This window comes from Hippocampus guttulatus, chromosome 14, assembly GCF_054856545.1.
Source record: "Hippocampus guttulatus isolate MCC_2025c chromosome 14, RoL_Hgut_1.0, whole genome shotgun sequence".
Lineage (NCBI taxonomy): Eukaryota > Metazoa > Chordata > Actinopteri > Syngnathiformes > Syngnathidae > Hippocampus > Hippocampus guttulatus.
Genome location: NC_141274.1, coordinates 14,425,399 through 14,452,023, shown reverse-complemented (window position 1 = coordinate 14,452,023; position 26,625 = coordinate 14,425,399). Strand labels below are relative to the sequence as shown.

At 45.6% G+C, this 26,625-nt stretch overlaps 2 protein-coding genes across 5 annotated transcripts in view; both read right to left on the bottom strand.

The window, feature by feature from the left end:
* Positions 1-1,548: 1,548 nt before the first annotated feature.
* LOC147195273 (retinal-specific phospholipid-transporting ATPase ABCA4-like) lies at positions 1,549-22,770 on the bottom strand. 2 transcript variants are annotated; one of them, XM_086128597.1, is made up of 50 exons: positions 22,594-22,770; positions 21,196-21,299; positions 21,020-21,113; positions 20,286-20,427; positions 20,074-20,210; positions 19,555-19,682; positions 19,146-19,343; positions 18,422-18,511; positions 17,591-17,831; positions 17,140-17,279; positions 16,940-17,056; positions 16,226-16,423; positions 15,768-15,973; positions 15,359-15,535; positions 14,658-14,880; positions 14,219-14,440; positions 13,946-14,150; positions 13,613-13,705; positions 13,210-13,392; positions 12,742-12,919; positions 12,194-12,325; positions 11,564-11,703; positions 11,353-11,490; positions 11,102-11,283; positions 10,737-10,842; positions 10,457-10,662; positions 10,234-10,291; positions 10,083-10,136; positions 9,452-9,615; positions 8,847-8,971; positions 8,656-8,754; positions 8,248-8,529; positions 8,047-8,079; positions 7,883-7,988; positions 7,730-7,804; positions 7,465-7,634; positions 6,967-7,144; positions 6,769-6,884; positions 6,010-6,157; positions 5,763-5,886; positions 5,543-5,672; positions 5,076-5,196; positions 4,915-4,977; positions 4,694-4,800; positions 4,074-4,215; positions 3,362-3,496; positions 3,189-3,292; positions 2,534-2,626; positions 2,087-2,336; positions 1,549-1,972 (listed from the first exon to the last, which is right to left on the bottom strand). In XM_086128597.1, exons 2-50 carry the CDS (start codon positions 21,259-21,261, stop codon positions 1,856-1,858), a joined length of 6,936 nt encoding a protein of 2,311 aa, XP_085984723.1. In that variant the 5' UTR covers positions 21,262-21,299; positions 22,594-22,770; the 3' UTR covers positions 1,549-1,855. The 2 variants fall into 2 exon arrangements, with proteins under 2 accessions (XP_085984723.1, XP_085984724.1); XM_086128598.1 differs by lacking the exon at positions 10,083-10,136.
* A 1,036-nt stretch (positions 22,771-23,806) lies between these two features.
* The window catches only part of LOC147195272 (rho GTPase-activating protein 29-like), a 33,551-nt gene continuing 30,732 nt past the window's right edge, over positions 23,807-26,625 (bottom strand). For all 3 annotated transcript variants that reach the window (XM_086129014.1, XM_086129016.1, XM_086129015.1), the window contains one exon: positions 23,807-26,469. In XM_086129014.1, coding sequence (XP_085985140.1) covers positions 25,507-26,469 — 963 coding nt within the window. In that variant the 3' untranslated portion in view covers positions 23,807-25,506. The remainder of the gene's footprint in view (positions 26,470-26,625) is intronic.

Below are 26,625 nucleotides of genomic sequence, written 5' to 3'. Positions count from 1 at the left end.
TACATGGTCGTTTTTTTCGGCTATAAACGCCTTACTATACATGGTCGTTTTTTTTCGTCTAAAAACGCCTTACTATACATGGTCGTTTTTTTCGGCTAAAAACGCCTTGCTATACATGGTCGTTTTTTTCGGCTAAAAACGCCTTGCAAAACATGGTCGTTTTTTTCGGCTAAAAACGCCTTACTATACATGGTCGTTTTTTTTTCATCAAAAAACACCTCACTATTTTTGGTCGTTTTTTTCCGCTAAAAACGCCTTACTATACATGGTCCTTTTTTCGGCTAAAAACGCCATACTATACATGGTGGTTTTTTTCGGCTAAAAAGGCCTTACTATACATGGTCGTTTTTTCGGCTAAAAACGCCTTACTATACATGGTCATTTTTTTTCGGCTAAAAACGCCATACTATACATGGTCGTTTTTTTCGGCTAAAAATTTCGTCCAAAAACTCCTTACTATACATGATCGTTTTTTTCAGTTAAAAACACCTTACTATACATGGTCGTTTTTTTTCGGCTAAAAACGCCTTACTATACATGGTCGTTTTTTCAGCTAAAAATGCCTTACTATACATGGTCGTTTTTTTTCGGCTAAAAACGCCTTACTATACATGGTCGGTTTTTTTTCGGCTAAAAACGCCTTACTATACATGGTCGTTTTTTTCGGCTAAAAACGCCTAACTATACATGGTCGTTTTTTCGGCTAAAAACGCCTTACTATACATGGTCTTTTTTTTCGGCTAAAAACGCCTTACTATACATGGTGGTTTTTTGTGCGCCACTTTATTTCAAAAATATGTATAGTCATTTATTTTTGGTGTTTCTTAATATAAGCGGCATGGTGGGCCAGTGTTTAGGTTGTCAGCACGTCAGCCTCCCAGTGCAGAGGTGCAGGGTTCGATTCCGGCTCCGGCCTCGTGTGGAGTTTCCATGTTCTCCTCTTGCCTGTGTGGGTTTTCTTCGGGTACTTTGGTTACATCCCACATTCCAAAAACATGTGGGGCAGGTTCATGGAACAAAGTATATGACATTATGTTTAAAAAAAAACCAATATTATATATTTGGGTATTTTTTAACATAAACAGTAGCTTCATAATATAAAGGCCTATTCTACATATCTATCCATCCATCCATTCTCCGAACCGCTAGATCCTCACTAGGGTCGCGGGGGGTGCTGGAGCCTATCCCAGCCATCTCCGGGCAGTAGGCGGGGGACACCCTGAATCAGTTGCCAGCCAATCGCAGGGCACACAGAGACGAACAACCATTCACGCCCACACTCACACCTAGGGACAATTTAGAGCGTCCAATCAGCCTACCATGCATGTTTTTGGAATGTGGGAGGAAACCGGAGCACCCGGAGAAAACCCACGCAGGCCCGGGGAGAACATGCAAACTCCACACAGGGAGGCCGGAGCTGGAATAGAACCCGGTACCTCTGCACTGTGAAGCCGACGTGCTAACCACTGGACTACCGGGCCGCTCTACATATCTAATTATACTAAAATATGATTTTTTTTTTAATGATGAGAGGACATTTCCGCATAATTAAAGCCACTCTCCTTTTATTTGTGGCGAATATAATATTCGAATGTTATCCGCACTTTGTCTATACTGCTTCCTCAAGATGAATATAGCATGAAATAATTACATATCAAATCAAACAGACAGCATGCACTTACATTTGTACATGTCATATACAGTTCATAGAAATGTGGTGTGCATTTATGCAAACATCCTTAAAAAAAAAAACAGCCTCTGCACAGCCTGCGGGGGCTTCAGTATTCATTTGCCATCTAGTATGTACACATTCATATACACATGCATATATATGTTAATTTTTAATGAGCACATATCAGGTTTTCCTCTTCACAGGCGCGATTTTGGCATCCTTGCGTCGGTCCGCGCCACGCCGCTGCAATGTGACCACGTCATCCTCCGCCGTCTGCTGCTTGGCAAAGTTGACGAACACCTGCAGGCACACGTTCACACACACATAATAGTGAGCATGTACTACATTGATGCAAAAACACATACTGTACAACCAAACAAGGATATACAAAAACATAAAAATGTGTGGGCCTACCTGGTCTAGCGTGGTCTGCGAGACGGAGTAGTCCTGGATGCCGAGTCGCTCCTTGTTGGAAACGACCAGCTGGAAGATCCTGGCTAGCGAGGATGACGCGATGTGGTACTGTAGTGTGTTGTAATGTTTCTCGCGCCGCACGCACGCCGGGAAGCTGCTCTCCATGAAGGCCTCCACGGGCTCCAGGTCGGGAGGTGCACCCGCTTTGGCCGCCTTCAGCTTCATGGTCAGCACGTAGCCGTCGCCGAATCTGCGCAAGATGTCACCCGTTGATTTTTAGTGGATCTTTTTGTGCTCTGAGTCTCCAAATATTAGCAACAGCTTTCACTATTTAAATTCAGTGACTTTTTTTTTAATACTAGTTTTAGTCAACATTGAACAGGAATTTCTATTCATGTATTTGTAATTATAACTCTGAGCATTATTTTAAAAAAAAGGGGGTCTTACTTGTATTTGAGGTGCTGGATGGTTCCCAGACATTTGAAGGTGCCGTTGACCATGATGGCGAGTCGCGTGCACAGGGCCTCGCACTCCTCCATGCTGGTGGACGCAAAACATAACATCACATAAAACCCTCAACTCACGACAACGACTAAAATCGGAAGAAGCGGGAAATGCCTGACCGCAGCTTTCAAGATGGCCGCCCGACTCGCCAAAATTAAAGGGATCCTGTCTTCATTATAAATTGTTCACTTCAAGTCAGGAACACATTTCGGTCCTACTTTTCTGTTAGACAATAGGCTCTATAGTGAAAAAAAATAATTTTAAGAGGGAGAACTAATTGCAAACAACTGAGGTAATGTGGTTGCATAAATGTGCACATCCTTGAATAACAGGGATCGGTCTGTGTTCAGAATTATATTCAAAATTCGTGTTAAATGGGAATCAGCACACACCTGCCACTTTTAAGTGCCTCTGATTAGCCCTAAATAAAGTTCAGAAGTTTTAGTCGGCTTTTCCTGACTTTTTCTGGCAGAAGCTTGAAGGTTCTATGCTTATTTTGACCGCTATTTGGAACTGTTCAGAATTCCACCCCTAGGCCCCGCCTTGTCCACTCTATTATCTCTTCAGGCTAACATGAGCAGCATCATCATCCTCAAACCTGTGCGACGTCAGCACGACAGCCCGGCCGTCCCGGATGACGCTCAGGATGGCGTTCCACAGGAAACGGCGGGAATGCGGGTCCATCCCCGTGGTGGGCTCATCCTGAAAGTCAAAGATTGCCCTGCTTGAAAAACATCCGCCAATGGAAAGAATTGCATTGAGCTGACTCACCAAAAGGACCAACGCCGGGCAACCGATCATGGCGATGGCGGTGGAGAGTTTGCGTTTGTTGCCGCCGCTGTAGGTGCCGGCGCAGCGGCCGGCGTACTCCGACAAGCCCAACTTCTCAATCCCCCACTCGGCCACCTAATGCGGGGGAGGGTTTTGAGCTTATTAAACCAAAACTAACCCTTTAACTGGAACTGGAGCCAGATCTGGCCCGCCAGGTCATTTTATGTGGCCCGCAAAAGCAAATCATGTTCGTCGACTTGCTAAAATCTGGACCAAATTTTTGCACTACTGTAATTTAGTTACCCTGTTTACACCCACTTGAACAATAATTGAACAAACTATTATAATTTACTTGACTGATTTGAAAAGTAGTCATCTATTAATTTGTTGTGTAAAAATTATGCGGTTTTACTGTCATAACGGCCCACCGAGGAAGACATGATTCCAAATTGGCCCTGCGACTAAAATGAGTTTGACAGCCCTGTACTACAGGAATATAATAAACAAGGTTTTGGCCATAAAACTAAGACAGCAAGTAGATGAGTTTTCCCGTCTGAATAATTGGGGAGAGGTCCCACAGTCAATTCCCCCCCTCCACGGCCGTCCCTGGAAAGTGAACCGATAAATTGGCGAATGCCAAACCACGTCATCGACGCCCCCTAAAAATGTTGATGACTGGCCATGCAGTGACACCTCGAGGGTTCCTCCTTACCCTGGGGATCTCGTCCTCGGGCACCCCCCTTAGGCGAGCGTACAGGTCAAGGTGCTCCCTGCCAGTCAGCAGCTCGTCAATGGCGTCGAACTGCGGGCAGTAGCCCATGTTCTGGTGGACGTCCAGAATCTCCTTCAGGATGCTGCCACACGACAAGGCGACAATACAAAATTAGCACTCACGGCGCTGCTTTTGACATTTGAATGTGACTTTTTCCAACATCAGTCTTTTTAAGAGCTTTAGGAAGAAAAATGTTGTCCCAAAGTCATTTTTCAGTGGCTCCAGCACCATTTGTTTTGCCTCTAATGTATTCATATGCATGGTTATTACGATTAGTCACGCTCATATTTGAATTAGAGTGACCTTCTCTCATGCTGGATGGCTTTCAAATGGAAATTGGAATCGGAATAATCACCAAGAACGGGAGGACACGGTTCATCAATTTCGACTGTGGGAACATGAATGCGATGCGTCTTGACATAGAAAGCGCGCCCCGTTTCGAATGCAAATCCAAACCTAACGCAACCATACCCTTAAGACTCAACCATTTACCACGACTGGCTTAACCTAACCCAATCCAATTTAACTGCAACCTCACCCTCAGGTTTGTGTTCTTATACCTGTAACCAACCACGGTCGCATCCCCCGAGCTGACGTCTGTGTCGCCCGTCAGCATTTTAAAGGTGGTCGTCTTCCCGGCGCCGTTGATGCCTAAAAGTCCAAAACACTGAAAAAAAGGGGGGGGGGGGGGTTATAACACATGTTTCATCGACTCCAGCTTATTTGTGAAATGATGATCAAGCGTTTTTTTTATACCCCCCCCCAAAAAAAGCAAGCTCACTTCTCCAGCAGGCACACCCACGCAGATCCCGTCAACAGCCGCCCTCTTCCTCCCCACGTAAGTCTGCGAAAAGAACAGAAGCAGAAAAATAGGACATCGCTTGATTTTGTTTTTATTCATACTTGTCGTATCAAGTCGCAAGAAGATCTTCGACTGATGACCTTGGTGAGATCTTGGATGTGCAGGATGTCCGACTTGCTGCCGCCTTCGTAGATTCTTCGTCGCTCGCACGCCACATCGTCGTCCTCGTCTGTCGCCGGGCTACGCTTGACATCCGATAGCCTGCGAGTAGTACGAGTGCGCAAGGAAATCGCAACGCTGTATTTTTCAGCTCGTTGACTTCCAAATTGCTCTCGTTTCAAAATACGTTTTGTCCCACGATATCCGTCCTCGAGTCAAAACGCAAAAAAACTGTTCCGACCGTCCTGACAATAGCTTTAAAGTAACATTTTAACATTCCTGACTCATGTGTGTACAATTATTGTAAATGAAACAGAAGGAGGTTACACATGATTTTGATTTTCTGGGACATATTATCCAGTACATTTTGGTTCAACTCAAATCAATACAAATGGTTGGACTTTGCAGTTTCCACTGCGCATCTAAATAGCTGGCGATGATGCCTTACCGGTGGTCCAAGAAGAAGCGGTACTGGATGAGGAGATTGAGAGCAAAGTAGATGAAACCTTCCACCGCCATAAAGCAAACGTTCCGCCCGACAAAGTCCCATCGGAAGGGGTTGTTGGAGTGCTCCTCACCTGCCGAAAAGACAAACGCGCGTACGCATTGGACATGAGATGAGAACATTTTAAGACATCGGTGTCAGGCGCGCGAAAGGCTGTCATTACCGAAGCGGGCGTAGACGTCGGTGACCGCCTGGTTCATGGCCATGTCGATGAGACCGCGGCCCAGACAGAAGTGAGGAAAGACCAGCAGGCCTTTCTTCAGCCACTGATTGAACATCAGCAATGACTGATGGCACACACAGACAAAATTGACTTCCTCGATATCATGCTCTGTCATATCGAAGACTCCAAACACAATACACAATGCTCTGTCCGTGACTCTATAATACAGCCTTGTATTTGTCCTTACCCGGTTGTTCTCGAAAAGTTCCAGGATGAAAGTGACGGCGCTGCTGTTGATGCCGATGAACAGGTTGATGCACGACAGCGACACGTAGGCGGTGCTCGGGACATCGAACAGGTACGACATGGGGTACATCATGGGGGTGACAGACCACCTGAAACCACCCATACCAGAATGAGTATTCACTCGCAAGGTACTTACTGCCCATCCCTAATTGTGACCAATGCGATTAATATTCATTCCTAAATATTAATTTATTAATTCCATCTTACGTATCTGTGATACTATAAATGTTAGCATATCCTCTGTTAGCATGTCAGCACTTGTAAAATCCCCATGAATCGACCTAGCGCCTTCTTTGCTCAGTGTAATATCTTGTTTTATGCTAAAACGCCACCGCCAGCTCATTCTAAAGCAGGGCTCACCAAACTTTTTGAGAGTGAGAGCTACTTCATGTGTCCTGATTGTGTGAAGGGCTACCAAATGGATACACGTCTGAAATAACATTTGTACAAATTACATTTAATAATATTAGAATATTAGATAGATAGATACTGTAGCTAGCTAGCTAAACAGGTAGCTATAGACTCTATAATACTGCCCGTGTTTGCATTTTTAAAATCATAATTTCTACTAGCAAATCACAATCCTAGCACTGGCGGGCTACTGGTAGGGTCCTAACGGGCTACCTGGTGCCCGCGGGCACCACGTTGGAGACCCCTGTTCTAAAGCATTTCAGAGTTTCAAGGTTTACGGTAGTCCTACCCATAGAGCAGGAGCAGCGCGACAAGGGCAGGCAGGTTGGTTGGGGACGTGTAACACTTTTTGTCAAATGCTACGAAGATGGCGACCACCATGGCAGCGCTGACGAAGTAGTTTACCTGGTCGAAACGTTCAAACGGGAGGGTATGAATGATAAGGCAGCAAGAATGCCCCAAACAACCGGCGCTGTTCTACCCTCACCATGTCCCAGAAGAGGTTGGACAGCCAGTAGATGAAAGGGCTAACGCCACTGACAAACTGCAGATGCTTGGCTTTGTTGGCACGCTCCTGGATGAGGTAGAGGACGAAGCTGGCTGGGATGAAGGACATGGCGAAGATGACGCAGATGGCCACCACCGCGTTCACAGATGTGGTCAATCTGATGGGGGAAAGTGAGCCGAAAAGAAGATTTGTTTTACTGAACTCGCAATGCTAGCACGTTAGCATTTTATCCAGACTCAGGAGCCGGTTGAAATATCACCCCGAGCGCGGAACATGATGTCCGATTCTTACGGGTCTGCCTTATCCCTTTCTGTACTTGGGTTGCCGTTCTAGCCCACTTAGCATTTGATCCATTCGCATTCGGAGTCATTTCCAACGGAATAATTCAGTGGGCAACAATTTTTTTTGTCTCTGCTGTAATATTGTGCTTTTCTATTTTGTTTCTGGACATTTGTGCGTCTGAGCTTCATCACTCACACAGTGACCTCGGAAAGCTGCTCCTTGGTGAGATTTAGTGGGTGGTTGATTGCGGTGATGCCAAACTCAATGGGCTTGGCACTCGTGGGGAGGAACGCCCGCAGGATGGCGTTGTTGGCGACGTTCATGAAAGCCACCATGGCATGCCAGCCTTTGTTGTTGTACCACACCTGCCAGGGAAGACAATTTACGAGCCCTGATCATCCCCTGAACAGAACTAAAAAAAAATAACATCGACCCTTCTTTTATGACCACATTCGCCCACCTTTATGTTAAATTCACTCTCCATGTAGCGGAGGAAAGGGCCGATCTCCCGCAGTGCCGCTCTGGAATGTTGACCCTGCCAGAGAACGTTTGTGACGACTGCGCTCGTCGGAGGTCAAATGCCGCGCGCTGAGCTAACCACGAGACTCGTTACCGCGGTGATGTTGAGCATTCGTCCCAGTTGACTAAAAACGTTTCCAATCTGTCTGGGCTCCACGTCCAGGATGGGAAGCCGCCCTCCGACGGACAGGCCGCCATATCTGGGGAGGGACTCCGTTCAGTGAGGATTTTCCAATGAGAGGATACGAACGGACTTACCTTTGCTCGTTGACCCAATACTTGCTCTTCAAACTGTGTGATGAATCAGAGAGGAATTAGACATGACCAAAACGCCCGTAGCATGTTCAATGGGAAAAAGCATGAGTTAGCATGTAGCAAGCGGCAAAGGGGGTTGCTTTTTTCCTGAAGGCAAACTTCAACTCTGAGTGGCAACAGGCGATAAAAGTGTATCCCATTCACCTTGTTCTGATGAGACTTGGGTAGGTTTTGACCAGAAAGTCAGAGATGTTGCGCTCGGTCAGATCCATCATGGTGTCCCCCGTGGCTTCCAGGCGTTGCAGGGGCGGGAGTCCTCCGGCACCGGCGGGACAGATGGGCATCATGGTTAGCTTTCTGCTGCCGCTGCACAGGCAGGACGGCGACGGGTTCCTCTGGTTCCATTCTGGACTCTGCAGAACGTTGGCCGTAACGGCGTCGACGTCGGGACGATGCCACTCGGACGGCTCCTCGCCGCAAGGCATCCTGGGTGAGCGGACAGAGACGCGGCATTTTGAGCAACCGATGAATGTGCAGGCGCCGGATAAAGCGATGCGGATTTTTGCATCGTCATTGCAATCCGTCAAGAATCAACAGGTTGCTGTTTTTCACCCTAGTGGTTCCCCTTGTATGCATCGCGTTCCCAGACCCGGCCGGCCTAGGAAGCGTTCCGTGAAGTGCCTCATTGCTGGGTCCGAAGGTTGCTCATTACTGCGTTGGAAAGACAAATCATCAATAAGGTTCTTGCAGTATTTCAGCACAATGTCTCAAAAGAACAAAGAGGCTGTCTAATGGCCGGCAACCTGACGAAGGTGACCTGTGGTCCGTACATCCAGGGGCTCAACGTCAGGCTGGGGTACTCTCCAAACGGTGGAACGATGGTGGTGAAGATGAGCGCTATGAGGACAAAGCTGGCAGGCAGGACGATCTGAACGGCCCAAAAATAAAAAATAAAAAAAACCCAATTAAACAACGACAAATGTAAAAGGACATACCAAATCACTTATGATCCGGTTTCAGATCACTTTTGTAACTGGAAAATGCGAATTGAGGCTCTCTACCTGTGTCCAGGTGAGTTTTGTCACATCTGACTAGATTGAGATTGTTCATGTATTTCAGTGAAAAGTTCTGCATAGTTTTGGGCAAACTGGGACGGATTCAAAGGATGGGCAACCAAATCTGTTTCTCCATCAATTTTGTGTCGTAATGTACAAATTGTAAAAAGCTGATCTGGTTCAGGAATATTTTTGTAAATCAGAAAAATGTGAAATTAATTTGAATGAAATGTGATATTTATCTTATCTATTAGCAAACCGATGATGATCTGGAATCTCCAAAGCAGAAATGAATAGACTGAGCGCGCCCTTCTGCTAGTTTTCTTTTTTTTTTAAATGCAGTATGCATGTACCTGCGCCACAAAGTCTTTGCGGCTGCGGGTGGCGTGATGAAACCTCTTGACAAGTAGCGCGTGAAACTGTTTCAGGATCAGCCACGCTCCTTTCACCTGCCTGGAGCCTTTTCCGGCGCTGCACTCTGACGTGACGCTGTGAGCTTGCGTGGCATCGTGGCGCTCTGTGATTGACGCACATGAGCAGCGTTAAAAACACGTGGAAAAAAAAATCTAAATCATGATTGATAAATACAAATCAAAAATGAGTAAAAAATGGACATCAAAGTCGGAACAAAATGTGGCTGACGTCTCATCAGGGGAAACACTTTGGGACCCTTTTCCGCCATTTTTTTCATTCTAAAATACCAGAGCCAGTTCTACCAAAAGACGACTCTTCATTTTGCGCATAACGTCAAATGCAGGGTGGGAGAGGACCACCATGTTTTCCCACCAAGCATCTGTCACGAGTCCCAATGACAGAAAATGTTCATGATTCGGCAAAAATGGAAGAAAAGGCTCAAATATTTGGCCAACTATTGATCCACCGTATCTCGATGGGCTGCGTGACTAGTCGGCGACCCACGTCCGGGATATTCACCAAGCTCGGTGCGCAAAAGTCAATCAAAGCATCATTTGTCCCGTGTCTGACCTTCATCTACTCCCGCTTGATTTTTTCTCCGCCGCAGCATTCGTTCTTCTACAGCTAAGAAGTGACATGGGGAAGAACACAGGTGACGAGCACAAGTGTGACGGTGGAGGGAAAGGCACGACTGCGACGCGTGTGCGGTGGTGATATTTACCGGCGCTGGGGGCATTGGTTGCTAATGCCTCGCCGTCTGCTGTTACCTTGAGGAAGATCTGGAAAAAGATGCAACATTCATTCATACGTTGGTTAAAAAAATATCATGAGAAGTAACTCTTGTGAGCACGATGCAGCGCAAACTACAACCGCTTGTACGATTAGTCAGCTGGTTGTTCCCGTTGGACTTTTGAACATGAGACCCGTCAAGAAGGTCCGTGTACCTCCTCCAGGGATGTGTCGGAAATGCCGAAGCTGCTGAGGCCCATGTCGGCGAGGGTCTCCTCCAGCTCCCTGAAGAGGCTGGCGTAGGCGCGGTGCTTGAAGCCTCGACTGGGCAGCAGAAAGGTGAGCTCCTGACCGATGGCCTCGATCAGCTTGGCCTCGGGGACGTGGTGGTGGATGAGCCCGTTGATGCTGTCCAGGTGCCCTGCGGACATCGCGGAGGGGCTTTTGGATCAGGGAAATGCGCATTTGGATCGTTTCGCGACATCTGGACCGCACCATCCAAGACCCGTTCGGCGTTCTGGCACATGTTCTGGGACCGATCCTTGTGTCTGGTGCAAATGGAGCAGGTGCAGGAACAATCAGAGGCACAGTCACAGTCATTCTGCCGGAAAAAAAGAAGGCACAGAAAATCATTGACATGCACACTCAGACTATCTGGTTTAGGTTTCGTGCAGATGAGTGATTTCAATAAAGTTTCTTTTTTGCGAAGTCATTTTTAGGTCTCATACTTTGCACTTGATCCTGAAATATTCATTCTCATACAGATCATTCCTATTTAATAGTTCTTCAAAATGGAGCATTTTCAATCACACCGGACCCCCGCTCTTTGTTCAACCTCATTTTAGCGTCGAGAAGCTCACCTCCTTCTTCTTGAGGTCCTTCACGCGGCGCACCAGCGTCAGGTAGAAGCCGGCGCCGAAACAGTTCTTGAGGAAGAGCGGCGAGCCGCAGCAGTGCAGCTGTCCCTTGGAGATGATGGCGACGCGGTCACTCAGCAGGTCAGCTTCGTCCATGTGGTGCGTGGACAGGATCACCGTGCGACCTGCGCCACATTTCGTTCAAGCACAAAGACCAAATGCCGCGAAGCAGAACTCGATCGACGCCTACGTACCGGATCGATATTTCAAAAGGAGGTCCCAAATCGACCTCCTGGAGTATGGATCCACGCCGGAAGTGGGCTCGTCCAGGATGACCACTTTGGAGCCGCCAACAAACGCCATGGCGACCGACAGTTTCCTCTGCATGCCGCCTGTGGGTGCAAAATGGAGGCTTGGAGAGCGTTTTCTCACTTACACATGAAAGGAGGCAGAGCGACTCCTGACCTGAGAGGTTCTGCGCCTCGTCGTCTCGCTTGTGAGGTAAGCCCACGTGCACCAGCATGTCTTCGACCTCCTCCTGCGCCTCGGCCCGCGTGCGACCCTTCAACAGCGAGTAGAACAGGATGTGCTCCTCCACCGTCAGACTGGAAGCCAAAGAAAAAGCAGACGCAGCCCCAATAAACGAAGCGATCACTTGACTTGCACGTTCACGGCGCAATTTTTCTATTTCTATTGTCATTTTATTTTTTGAATCAACACAATACTGTACATTTAAAATTGGATTTATTATTTTTTTTAATTTATTATGGAAGTACAGTATACCACTTGAAGAATATATTTAGGATATACATAAATGTTCCAGTATGTATTCATTTGTTATTATTAAAGACGTTTTGATGACATCTTTTTTTTAAATTCATTTATGATAGCCAGTATAATATAAGCATTTATAAAATAGCATATTAATATTAAAAAATATATATATCTGCACAGTAAAAAAAGTATATCTTTTCTTTTGTCTTTTTTATTTTTCATTTTTTGTTATCCTTCACTTCTCGTATTGGATGTGTTTAGAACACAAAGGTATACCTAAGAGTGGCCCTTCTGGTTAAAAGTGATGAGAAAGGTACTAACTGATTGAAGAGAATGTTGTATTGAGGACACATCCCCAAGGAGGACCGCACAGCGTCCATGTCAGTGCGGATGTCTTTTCCATAGATGTAAGCGGAGCCGGACGTGGGCGGAAAGAGCCCGGTCAGGATGGACCTAGATGGAAGACAAAGCTCAAAAAGTTCATAACCCGAGTAAACGTCCATCCGTCTATTTCCGAATCCACTTATCCTCACAAGGAGTGCTGGAGCCTATCCCAGCTGACTTCGGGCAGTAGGCGGGGGACACCCTGAACCGGTTGCAGGCCAATCGCAGGGAACACATAGACAAACAACCAGCCGCGCTCACACTCACACCGAGGGACAATTTGGAGTGTTCTATTAACCTTTGAAAGGTGGGAGAAAACAAGAGTACCCGGAGAAAACCCACGCAGGCACAGGAAGAACACGCAAACCCCACACAGGAAGGCCGGAGCCAGAACCGAACCCTGCACCCCTGCACTGTGAGGCGGACGTGCTAACCAGTTTCTGTCATAAACAATAAAATGTGAACGTATCACGGCGTTTTCTTACAAGGTGGTTGTCTTCCCGGCGCCATTGTGTCCCAGGAAGGAGGTGATTTGACCCTCGTAGAAGTTGAGGCTGAGGCGGTTGACGGCGGGACGAGAGCCTCCGGGGAATATCTTAACCAGCTCCTGGATGCGTACCCCCAACTCCAGGCTCACTGGATCAGGCTCAAACAAAAGCAGGCCTGCCAGGATAAAGCAGTGCAACCTTTGTCGAAAACTCTCTTTCTTGCACACTGTGAAGTGTGCAATCACAAATGAACTATTATCTATCAACTATTATCTTCAAATACGTTATTATTAGTAGTATAATGGAATAATTCATACTACACGATAGACATTACAGATATGTCATTTGATTTTCAATAGAATTCTCAGAACGTGCAAGCATCGCCGTTGTCGTGTCCAACGTGTAACACCGCGCTTTACCACTAGAGGGAGCCTTTTTTCTGCCCTTTTCTCAATGCTTCCTCACCTTCTTGCCCCCCGTCCTCTTCCTTCTTCTCCTCTTCCTCCTCCTCGTGGAGCCTCAGCCACTCTTTCTCCCGCTCCAGGCGCTCCCGTTTGCTTTGGTGCTTGCAGGCGGTCCTGCTGGCTGAGCCGTTACAGGTGCCGCCACTTTCAGGGTCCTTTTCTGCTACATCCGTTTCCGGAGCAACTGTCAACGATATTGGGTGTGGTCGCTGAGTCTTCGGGTGGGAATCATAAATTAGTCAAACTGACATGTCACAGTTTGCTGGCAAAATATTTAGTTTGTTGATTAATTTCACAATTGGTGGGTGGGCAGGTACTGTTGCTGTGCATGGAATAAAAAGTCACTTAGACATACTATGTTCTATTCAGCGCAATTATTTTGTGCACTTGTGAGCCGATAATACCTGGGTCATCTCTGGTAGCAGGTGCAGATGAAGGTTTGTACCAGTAGGAAGCCTGCAGGGGGAAGTAGAATGGCCGACCAATGCCATACTGACCTGCAATGAGTCACGAGAATTTATTCGATACCATGTATGTAGGTATGAAGTTAGCTACAGTATTTACTTCGACAGATACCCGAAGCAGAAAGTTACTTATTCAGCTAATCAATCACCTTAAAAAAGCTGGTCTCTAATGAGGGTTTGACATCAAGGTACACGTTTGCAAACTCCCAACAAGGGTATGGAGTCATAAGAAAAGAAACAATTTTAAACGCACCGGGGGTCCAAAGGCCTCACCTGGAAAAACGTTGTCCAGGTACCAGGCAAGGACGACATACAGCGTGGCATCCAGTGCCATCATAAGGATGGAGGTGAGAAATGAGTAGGTGTCTTTCTCCAGCGGGCTGGTCCGGATGTTGTCCCACTGCAGGCCCACGCCCTGCTCCTCGTAGCGCGACAAGTACTCTGTCCCAAAGCCAAACGCCACCGGAGACAGCAGGCTCTGGAGGGACAATGAGCACCATCTTCATTACACGACATCTCTCCGAACATGTTCTTCGGTCCACGTACGGCAGCCATCTTAATTTTGGTCGTGAGGCGGTCCTGCCAAGCGAAGCAAAGCACGTGGGGCAGGTAGAGGGTGAAGTAGAGCACACCGCTGCACGCTGCCGCCAGGTTGGCCTTGCTGAAAAAGACGCTCATGAGGAAGCACTGCATGATAGTCGCCACTGTGAACGTCAGCAGGAAGAGGTACACCAGCAATGGGTCACTGTAGTTCAGCACTTTGCCGCCCTGGAAATAGGTCACATGGTTTAGTCAGTTGCTTAGAAAGTAGATCATTACTTTCTTCGCTGTCTTGTTCGTTTGACAGTTAGTTGGCTGGCTAGTTTGTTATGTCGGCAGATTTTTAATTTCTAGAAGGTGAGTAGGCACTTTGCCAGATAGCTGATACCACTTTACTGACTTCCTTAACGACTTACTTATTTCGAGTAGTTACCTACTAACTCACCACAATGATAGAGGTGAGCAACGCAGTGCTGACCGCCATGGTGACAAAGCTGTCGATGAACCAGGTGCACCAGAGGACGCCGTTGGCCACACCCATAGCCTTGAGGGTCTCCTTGAGGCGCAGCTCCTTCTCCAACACAATGCTCTTCACTGTCATGGACACCGAGTATATCCATGCCAGCACCATGAACATCGGGAAGCAGCGGTTCAGCGTGATCATGAAGCTGACGGCCGGCCAAGGAGAGGTTATGCTCCGTTAACAAAGATCTTGTCAAAAAAGACAGCTCATTAACTACTTAACTACTCACTTACTTTGTTAACAAATTGGCCAAATACTGTAGGTACTTACTTATGTATTTAGTTAGTTAGTTTGTCTATTTGCTTTTGTTGCTAGTGAGCTAATTACCTACTTGCTTATGTAGCAAGGTAATTATTTACTTCCTGGGGCAGTTACCTACTTATGGTTACCTACTTACATAGCTACCTAGCAAATTATCTAATGACGTACATTGCAGGCTAGGCACAGTCTTGCGTAGATAGTTTACTAGTTAGCTACTGATGTACATAGGTAGCTTGCAAGTCACCTTACCTACTTAGGTTGCAAGCTAGCTAGTTACTTACTAAGCTCGATAGCTCGTGAGTAACTAATTTACTCAGTTAGCTATGTTCTCTCCAGATATCTAACTAGCAGTGCAAACTCACAGGTCGTCCACGTAGCAGGGGTAGGGCATCTGCTGCACGTAGACCCCCAGTGGCCAGTCGTGGCCCGTGTGCACTTTAATGATGCCGTGTTCGATCATGTCCTGCAGGTAGGCAAAGCCACCCCAGATGTACCTCTGGTCCTCCACGGGGTCTGCCCTGGGCCCCGGGTCCCAGTACCTGGAGACAAAGAGAGGACGCCAGCTACTGCAAACTTTTATAAGCTCATTGGTTATGTTGTAAGCATTCATATCAAACAGAAAAGGACAAAATGGTCAAAAAGTATGAGCTATTAGTTTTCTCAGTCATAACCCTCATAAGTTCCATTTTATGGAGGAAGACAAGCTTCCAATTAGACTGCTCTGATGTCATCCCCCTGTCCCGGAATCTAACTCGTACTGTCCCCACTGACCTGTCTTTGACCTTGTTTGTGCGCTCCACTGCGTCAATGTCCATGCGGATCTTGTACTTGACGTGCAGCGGGACACTGGTAGTCCAGGGGTAGATGCCGTTAAATACCACGCCGGCCCAGAACTTGTTCTCCTCCAGCAGGTGCAAGGCCTGGTGGATCATCTGTGATTCGTCCGTGTAGGCCACAAACTTGTCCAGGCTGATACACTGCAGTCAGCAAATACAAAGTAACAGTGAGCCATTTTGGCGAGAAGCCAAGGCCAAGGTGCCAAAACACCACCGAACAGTCACTGATCAAAGAAACAGTCCAAAACTTGTCACCTTAAACAATCATGACCGTGCGCGACTTCAGGAAATTTCGTAATACACCTAGTTAGTGTTAACGAATGGGCAAATCAAATATGAAACTTCATGTGTATGCAATCTAAGTAGAAGCCAGCAAGTTGTCCTTATTCTCACCTCAGCATACTGATTGAGGGTGCGCATAAGTTGGTCAGTGACGTTAAAAATGTTCCTCCAGCCAAATCTGGACATCCCTGCCTCTCGCCACCTCTCCGGGCCACTGTACAGGAAGTTAAGGATGTCTTTGGTAGTTACGTTGGCATCCTCCAGGCTCTTGTCCACAAAGTTCATCACCGTGGGGTTTGCCAGTGTGTCCTGTGGCCATGACACATACAAATATAGGAAGCATACATCACGAAAAACACACCCGAAAAGAGTGTTTTTGGTGCACTCTGAATAAAGGCAAATCTTAGCAACGCTCAGATTTTCCACACAGTCGGAGTAAATTAGTGCATCTTCGGAGCATATTTCGGAACAAGCCCCGAGTTAATTGCGTAGCGTGAAGAATTTACTTAGCATCCTAGCTAGGTAATTTCTTAGCTGTCTTACTGGTTATTTAATTAGTAAAGTAATTAGCTTGTTTGGGCAGTAAAAATTAAGCTAGTAATATATTCAGATATCTAGCTACACGGTTAGTTAGTTGGCTAGTTAGTTAGTTGGTTAGTTAGTAAGTTGTTAGTTAGCTCGCTAGCTGGCTAGTTAGTTAATTGCTAATCAGAGTTCATAGGCTTCAATTTTTAGGATTTCTGAGTTGGAATTCAGATGTTGAGCAAGTTCATGGGTCAGAAATATAGGGAGTCCTAGTTCTCAAGAGTAGTTTTCAAGTCTTACTCTGATCATGTTCATCTGCACGCTGTTTTGGAAGAAAGCCCCCAGCTGAGGTCCCACTTCTTCCCACATCTTGCCCAAATTGTACAGCCTCTCCAGCTCCTCGAAGGTGGTGTTCGCCTGACACAAACACAAAACAAACAGTGAGCATGATGAAAGAGTCGGAGGAGAGGCGTTTCAGAGGGGTCAGGCTATTCCCTTACGCTTTTTAATATCTTCCGGACAGCAGGGGAGTCGGGAGTATACAGGATCTTTCCCATCAGCAGGGGCTTGACAGAATTCCACACCATTTTCGTGACCGGGTTTGACTCCAGCGTCTGCATCAGGTCGTTGCAGAAGGCGGCTGCAAACGTCGATGATGATGACGAATCAATTCATTTGTGGAGGACAGTCAAGGTGCACATTCTGTATGTTAATTCAATCCAAGCAATCAATCTGGTCAGAAATTGAAATTGGGAAAATGTTTTGCGTTTTGATTGAAATCTCAGAAAATATTTGGGTTCTAATTTGAATTTAGGAAGACATCTTTGGTCCCTAAACTAGTTTTAGGAAGATCATTTGTATTTTAAATTGAAAGAGATCTTGGATCTTATATTGGTTGAACCACACCTGAGGACATTTTAGTTGTTTGGTTAGTCAGTTAGCTGAACTCACTGGTCGTGTAGTCATACACGTAGTTGTCACGGGCGCGGCTGCTGTTGACCCCCAGGAACACCTTGTAGTTGTTGTCCTCGTACCAGTTGAAGGAAAGCACACGCGCGCCGCCGCCTTCTGGGTAGCCGCAAAAGAGGCTGGACATGGACGCAGTCAGCTCTGAGAAAGCGGAAGGGCCGCCGGCGCGAAACAGAGAAGTGACCGCCTTGATGAGCGCCCGGGAGTTGTCCCGTTGCATCAGCTGACGGGAGGAAAATGATCATAAAAGCAGATATTGCTTTTGGTCTTGGATTGAAAACAGAAATTAAAAATAGATGAATAAAATTACAAGTATATGTCATAATAATTTCTCTCCCTGAGCCGTCACCTTCTCGTGGTGGGGGAGTTTATGTGTGCCAATTTTTCAGAGGCTTTTTGATTTTGTGGTCGAACTTATTTAAATTATTGTGCAACATTTTTGTCATATCTTCTGACACTTTATTACTCATGAAACATTTTATTCTATTGCTCTTCTTCCCTTCTTGCCCGCTGAGGGGGGTCACTGGTTCTTTCTGAAGACTGCTCAAAGTCAAAGAGGAAGCATATGGTGCATTTGACTCGCCTGTCTGTCACCATGGAGACAAGCAGGTCCCAGCGAGCCTGATGTGTCAACTCCGTGGAATGTTTTCCCACCCACCCACAATTCTTTCTCACTCAACATCACTAAGGTGATGATGATGATGATGAAGAGGTTATAAATAGCCAGCAAGAGCTCAAGAGCGGATGTCTGAAGGGATTGGGCGTGGTGGGATAGTAAAAAGAGACGAAATATTGCATTGTGAAAGATCTCACCTCTCGGATCTTCTCTGACGTCGCTCTGAGGACGCGACCCCACCGCCGCAGGTCCAGCCCCTCGGATGCGCTGTCCATGACGCGAGGCAACTGAGGGGAGAGGACATGTTGATTCATCAACTATTTCTTGGTCAAGTTCAAGGGAAGTGGGTTGGGGTAATGTTGTTGGGAAAGCGCAGGAGGGAATACAATCACCCGAGACGTCCTTCCTGGCACATTGAATGAAGCGAACAGGGAGTGGAAGGAGGAAGGGGAAGTGAGGCTGACGAGGGATCGTTGGAGGAAGGTGGAAAGTTGCAATGAAGCACATCACATAAGGATCAGCGTGCTTCAGAATTCTTTGGAAAAGTTTGATTGGAGGTATGACCCCACTTATTCAAGACTGTTGAAAAAATACTACTTTCCTAATTTCTAAAAAACAAATAAATAAAATGTTTGTTGTGGAGGGGGCATGGAACGGATTAATAGTTTATCCATTCATTTCAATGGGATAAGAGCATTTGAATATGAGCACGCTGTACAACTGCTTTAATCTGTCGGCCAAGACAAGACGCCGCAGGTCACGTCTTAGCGCCTTTGGGCGGGGCCTAGCCTAAGCCCATTAAGGAAACAGGGGCAAGACGGATAAAGCCTGGGTCACCTGCTGAGCGCTTCCACCCACTTTATTAGGTACACCATTAAGTCCGAGGACGCATGAGGGTTGACGGCATGACGAAACTCTCACCAGTCGGAAGATCTTAAAGAAGTCCACGTTGGCGTAGAGCGCGTCCTCGATCTTCTGCAGCCGCGGCTGGCTAAGGGCGCACATGGCGTTGCGGACGCCGTGGAGGCCGTGGCGGCTCGGAAAGATGATGAAGCGCTCCAGCAGCGCCTGGCTGCACGCAATGTCCTTCAGCTGAAGGTCTGGGACGCCTGATGCAAACTTTCGAGCAACAAGGCACAGGAAATAAACGTTAAAAATACATCCAATTAAATAATACATTTAAAAAAAAACAAAAAACATTTGAAATGTTTCCTTTTTCTTCCCATCTGAATGTTATACACGTACATTAACTATACAGTAATGGCTTGAATTGTGTCCGAAAAGCTATGATCCAGTGATTGCAATTAGCATTAGCATTCTCAAGCCTTACCTGTTCTATTCGTATCTCTGCGTTGGTTAGCTGATAGACGACAGACTCGGGGAGCTCGGCGTCTCGGAGTAAGAACGCTGTCAGAAGCTCGTCATCCTTCAGGATGTCCTCGATTTTCAGACCATGACCTGAACGCAACAACAACTGTGATGTTACGCGTTTTATTTTGTTAGCTTTCGACCTCCTTGTTTGGTTCCCTTGAGAGAACGCGAAGCTGAAGCTGTCAAAAGAGGACTTTGATTTCAATCTTCTATGGTGGTGCATTTGAGCGCATATTTGGTGGTATAATTTTGAAAGGATTCTACTTCCTGTTTTGTTCCTTTGATGGGATTTTCAGACTGATCTGTGGACTTTGATTTGAATCTGCTGTGGCTGGTATCATTTATTTGAGTCCATCTGTTGTTTCCTTTGCTACGACTTTTTATGAACGAGGGACTTTTATTTGGATCTTCTAACTGTGTTTTTCTAGCATCGGAAGGTGTTTGAGGCAGAATAGCGGTCACCCTTTCCCCATCGTACCTGACATGACAGCTGGGTTGTTGCGCAGCGTATCCATGAAGTCGGAGAATGTGGCCAATTCGTGCCACAGAAGTCTCAGCTGATGCACCTCTGTGTCACTGAACATCTCCAAGATGTCGGTGTAGAAGCGTGACAATCTGAAGCAGCAAAAAAAAAAAACAACAAAGTAAGACGACATACAGTCACGATAAAGAATGAAGTCAGTCACTCACACGGAATTTTTATAGTTGGAGACAACTCCCGGAGACTCTCCTCTGGTGGGGTGTCGGAAGCAGGGGTTGTTGGCGTTGCAGAAGATGCCCTGGATCCAAGGAAGAACGCCAGCGGATGGCATGGCCTTGTTGGGGAAATGACCTGGAACCAGCATGTGGGAATGTCATGGATATTGACGACAAGTTATTTTTCAAAGAAAAAAAAAATGCATGAAATATCAAAGAAAAACATGATAGATTATATTAAAGTAAAATTGTAGTCGATTTAAATTTTTTGTCCAATTGCTGCTCATTATTCAAGTATTTGCCGACTTTGCTGGACGTGCGCTGAAGGAAAAAAAATGGCCGAACAGCTGCGCCTGCTAAAACTTGGCACGACCTGCCAAGTTGGCCTATATACTGTGTTTTACAACAATACTTAACAATATTTATAATTTAGCGAGACAATCACAACAAAGCTTCTTAACATGTTCAATATTAACGAGAAATCGGCCTGTTCAAGATGTCAGGCATTTTTACCCAACTAGAATGGCTTAAAAAAAGGCATCCCAGACAATTCTGTCCCAAACTGTGTTACAAAACGGATGAAAGAACATCAAAGTTGATTAAAAACCACTGCACATAAATTAAGTGCGGCATTTTGCTGTACGTTGTCAACGAATTCCTCGCGAAGTGGTCAATCTGCAGCGTTGTGTGCGCCATGCTCTACTTTCCAATTTTCTCCGCGCTCTTACATTCATGCTGCTGGTAGAGTGGGTTTGCCTTCCTCAACCACACCAGGCCGATGAACAGCAACACGGGCCACAAGAGTTCCACCAGGAAACGAATCTGCGAAAAACAAGCGGCAGACAGGTCAGAAGGCTTTTGAAGCAGGATCCGAGTGCTGGAGATGGACAATTTTTGATGTCACCTTCTGCCTTTTTCGCTGGGTCCAGTTCTTCCAGAGCAACAGGCGGATTTGAGAGCCCGTCTTCATGGCTCCCACTCAGATGGGGTCATGTGACTTTGCTCAACCTGTGGAAACAAGTCAAGTCTCGGCTACAAAATAGCTCTGCCCAAATAGACAGTTTTCCCCGTAATATAAAAACAACCCCCCCCCCCCCCCCCCCAAAACCTGAAGTAACTAATTATATTAATTCAGACGATATGTGTGATGTCAACCGCTGGGCCCATTTGAACTCTGTTGCTCACCAAAAGAGCAGCGCCTACAGAAGAACATACTGTATATTCAAGTGTGGCGCCTAACTGTAAAAAAATCTTGAAAAGAAAGCTGACTTTTTATCCTGGACAATCAAGCCGTTTCAAGATGAGAAGATGCAGTGGCGGGCTGCCATCTGCAGCTGACCAACTGGTTGTGATTAAGAGACAGCACAGAGAACAAATGTCACAAAATACCACAAAATCATGTTTTGGGTTTAGCCACGTACACACAACATGGAGAGTGCTTGTCTGCCGCTGGTGAATGTAACGTGTGGAAAGGTTTAAAATGCTGACTTCAAAACAATAACATGAAAGCAAGAATGTCAAAAATGTGTAATTCCCGATCAAGTGAGATTCAGATGACAAGCGTACATGAGGAGTAATTTGTTTGGAACGATGTCAATAAGCTATGATGTCATGCTGAGGGTGCAGGTGGGAGAAAATATGCATCCGTCTTAAAAATAATAATAAAATTTACCGGTAATCGGAATGATGCTGGCACACCTCATAATAAAGAAATATAAATTGCAGGGTGGTAGGCAAATCATGACTACTGAATAATTAAATATAATATTTTTGAACTGTGATAGTATGAGAAGAAATAAGAAACAAAGTTGTGTTCATTTTAAGAAGTTTTTTTCTCATGACATTTTTTTAAAGACAGCATCATAATATATTATGAAAATTAAATGATAAATTTTTCTTTCTAGAAATAAAGTCAGAAAGGAGAAAAAAGCGAAACACAAAGTTCTAATATTACCGGACAGAGGATCTTATTTTTTCCCCCTTGTTAATTTTTATTATTACTATTTTTTTAAGATCAAAAGTTGTATTTTTTGTGACTTTTTTTTCAAGACAAAAAGGCCACAATATTGTGAGATTAAATTCAAATGCAAAAAATATTGAAGGCAAACAAAGTCTGCCATCACATATCAATCCCACAATCTTGCATGCGGGTTTTTCTCATGGCACCCAAGTAAGCAGAAGCACAGCAGTTCTCCCGTAGTTCACATTCACACAGAGCCTGATGCTCCAACATGACGCGTGACAATCTAAATAAAATTATGCAGTGTGTGTGTGTTTGTGTGTGTGAGAGAGAGAGCCTTACCTCAGAGGCAGCACAGTGTCCAAGGTACGCCGCATGTAGATCACCAGGCGAGAGGGACAAAGTAGATGATGCCGCAGACAAACACACACACACACACACACACACGGACGGACGGACGAACGGAAGCCACTCTGCTCAGCAGTGGCGGCCACAGAAACAGCAACGCTCCTAATCTGATTGCTCTAATCTCCTGGCTCAGCTAGCTCCAAGAGAAAAAAAGAAAAAGGAAAAAAAGGACATCATCCATTTTGAAGCACAACTAACAGAAGGAGAGGGAGAGTGCACAAAGTGGACGTAACAAGTGCATTTGCACAATCCAATTAAAAAAAAAAAATTGTATTATTGCGGAAATTTGTTGGGTTTAATTCTGATATCCAATGTTTGATAGTGGCGATTAAATTGACGGACAAATACCCACTTCCTTCTGCGCTTAGTCTTGTCATTTTTTTGGAAGTTTGCGATCATAGCATTTGAGAATATTACAAGAATACCGTTTTTTTTGAGACATATATATATATAAGTCGAACAAAGAACAAAATGTCAAGGTATACATATTTTCCCACATCAAAAATTGTTTTACGAGAAAAAGCCCTTTAAAAAAAAGTTCTATTTTCTCAAGATGTATTTTTAATAGTCATTGAAAAAAAAAAACGTTTTATTTTTCAAGATTAAATATTACAAGAAAATGCCTTTTTTCCCCCCAAGGACAAAATGTCACTTTGTTCGAAATAAAGTTACAGTATTACAAGACCAAAGTGTTTTTGTGAACCATAAGCGTGTAGCTTGGCCTCAAAAAAACAAAAGAAAGAAGACGTCTCAAGAGGGCCATTTTTTTCTACGGGTAAAAAAATAAATAAATACATTTTTTTGGGGACATTTTAAATAAATATGTACAAGTCGCATTTCTACGGAGCCCCTAAGGGGACATTGAAGAAAAAAACAACTTTGCGTTCCCTCGCAAAGAATGCGAGATATCGCAATCTTGTTTTTTTTCTTCCATGTCCCCTGAGGGCCTCCGTACATTTCTCATCCATAAAACGTATTTTTTTTTTTTTATAAGATATTTTAAACTTTTTTAAGGTACAATAATACTATGAGGAAAATGTCTCCTGGACGTGCGTGACAGACGCGACACATCCGAGGTGAGTCATTCGGCTGAGCGGCTCGACAAGGCTCCTCGGGCCCCACCGGTAATCAGGCGGAGAGTGTGATGCAACATCAACTTTCCTTTAATCTGCGGCGAGAAGTGCCGCACGTCGTGTATGAGGTCGCCGTTGCAGGGAGACGCAACCCCCCCCCCCCAAAAATGCAGTACGAAGGAGAAGGAAAACAACAAACCATAAATATGCTTTACATATTGACAATAGCAGGTACCAATCATGGCAGTATTGCTAGCAAGGAGCCACACAGAAAACAAATGAAAAAAACCCTTTACAATGTCGTATTGGGAAGAGAATTCCGTAAGAAAAAAAAGTCACAAATGTGATAAGAAAAGAAATCCATGACACCAAGTTAAAATTGTGCTTTTTGAGGAAAAAGTCAGGGTTTTTTTCTCAAGATAAAAATTGTACCAATTAAGAGATTTAAATCGTATTTTTGACATAAAAAAAAACGTAGTACAGTATTTTTTTTCTCAAGATGAAAAAAGTGTCACAAAAACTTTTATGGAAATTGTTTTTTTTTCAAGATTAAAAAAGTGACTAAACTCCTTCGCTGCCCACATTTTCTGCATCAATCAAGCCTTCTCTTTATCCCTGAAATCCAATTCCATCGACACAACCCCTTCAAATGTGTGATAAGAGTAGAATATGAAAAAAAAGTAGTTCAATTATTAAGTACTGTACTTGTATTTTATTAAAGATACATATCTCATCTTTATCGAGCCAAGAGATTTCTCAGAACCGTCCTCCACTTCTCCTCCTGCAATGACTTACTCTTTTTTCCAAATATTTCCTCTAGAATTTAAAAAAACAAACAAAGAAACTCTCAATAAATACGATTTGACAACTTCTTAAAAAATACAAAAACAAATTTAACTTTGGAAAAAGAACGTTTTTTTCAAGAAAATACTTTTTTCTCTCAAGTGTTTGTTTTGAAAAATATCCATTTAATTCCAAGAACTGTCTTGTTTACAAATAGATATTTTTGAAAAAGTAAACATATAAAACCCTACGGTTGTACGTTTTGTTGCAGAATATAGATTTGTTCTTGAAAAAAACAGTTTTTATTCTTCGCCAACAAGTTTTTCTTCCCTCTGAAAAAAAATTGGATGCACAATTTTGATGGCAATAAATATTGATTAACCTTCAAATATGCAACTTTCATGAAATAGGGGAATTGGGGGGGGGGACGACACACCGCCCCAGAAAATAATGAAAAAAATCGTTAGAAAACTGTTTGCAATACTGGCCACTCATTCATTATCCATTCCTTTATTTTCTCAGAAAAATATTAGCTTTTTTATGATGAAAAAACGAATCTCAAATCATGGAACTTCTTTTTCACAAATACATTTTTTTCCATTGACAGATTTTTTTTCTTCTGAAAAAAATACACACACAAAAATGAACCGATTTTTTTTCTCCCAAAAATATAAAAGGATAAATTTATCCCAAAAAATTTAAAATAGATTTTTTTCCTCTCTCTCTCTCTTTTGATAAAAATTGAAGCAGTTTTTCTTTTCCGTGTGGCCCATACACTCTTTGTAAAAAAACAACGCTACACCATTTAAAGGGGACAAACACATTTAGCTTAAACGTTCCGAGTATAAAAGCTGCATAAGTGCACTGCAGGATGCCAGCAAAACTTGGGGACACAAAGAAGGAAAAGTGATCGGCTGGCTCTTGCTTCAGAATGAGAAGTTTTGGGAATATATTAGCACTTGGGCCGCTTTTGACGGCAAGGTCAAACTTCTCAGACAAAATGGGCCTCCCTATGCTCCAGTTCCTGGAGCCGCCGAGGTCGCAGTCTTTGGTAGATGGCCTTGGTCTCGCCGGGGTCCGGGTCGACGGGGCTGCTGGGGGGCGGCGACTGCGGGGGGGACAGGGAAGCCGCCCCGGCGTCGATGGCGCTGTCGGTGGAGTCCTGCGTCTGGAGGCGGCTGTGCGGCGGGCTGGGGGGTGCGGCGGTGGGGGACACGGGGGTGGTGGTAGTGGCGGTGATGGTAGTGGTCCAGTCGGGGAGCGTCCTAGCCCTGCCGACGGGGGGCTTGTAGAAAGTCCCCGGCGGGGGCTGCAGAGTCCTCGGGGGTCTGAGCGTCAACAATGAGCTGGACGACGGCCGGTCGTCCCGCTCGGACGTCCAGGCGGGTTTGACGGACACGGCGTAGGGGTTGTTGGGGAACACGGTGCCGACAGTGCTAGCAGGGGCCGGGACGGCGGCGGCGGCGCTGGCGGTGGGCAGCTTAGCCACGATCATGGCGGTCCTGGGTGTGACGTCGTAATGTCTGTATTTCCTGTCCCACGTCCGCCGCTGCATGGCCCGAGTGTCGATAAATGGCGTGATATAGTAGGCGCTGACCCGCGACGAGCCGGCGCGAGCTTCTGCCGGCTCCTCTCCCGGCGTTTCCTTGAAGGTTTCCTTCGGCGGGTCGGCGGGCTCCGCAGTCGCTGGGAGACTGATGGGTCGGGACGACGATCGGGCGCGATGGGCTCGGAGCTGCACCATCGACGCCAGGGTGGCCGACGCAGCCGCGGGGTCGGCGGGAGCGGCGCGGCCCAAAGCTGGCCCGGACCGCCGTGGGCCCGGTACCTCATCGACACCGTTGACGCCGTCTGAGGAGTCCGTCCGGTCGGTTCCTGGCTGGACCTCCTGGACCTCGTCCAGGATGTGCGAGGATGGGATGACGGAGGAGAACCTCTTGTACACTTTGGCACTCTGCATGGGGGGTAGAAACTGAAACTCAGCTGATTTGGTGAATGCTCACAAGGTCACGGTTGTCACGCTACTAGCTTGAGAAAGCGCTTCGGCAGATTGGCAAAGTTCAGACATGGTGTCTTGTAGTTGAGGATTTCGAATGGCTTTCAAAGGAGA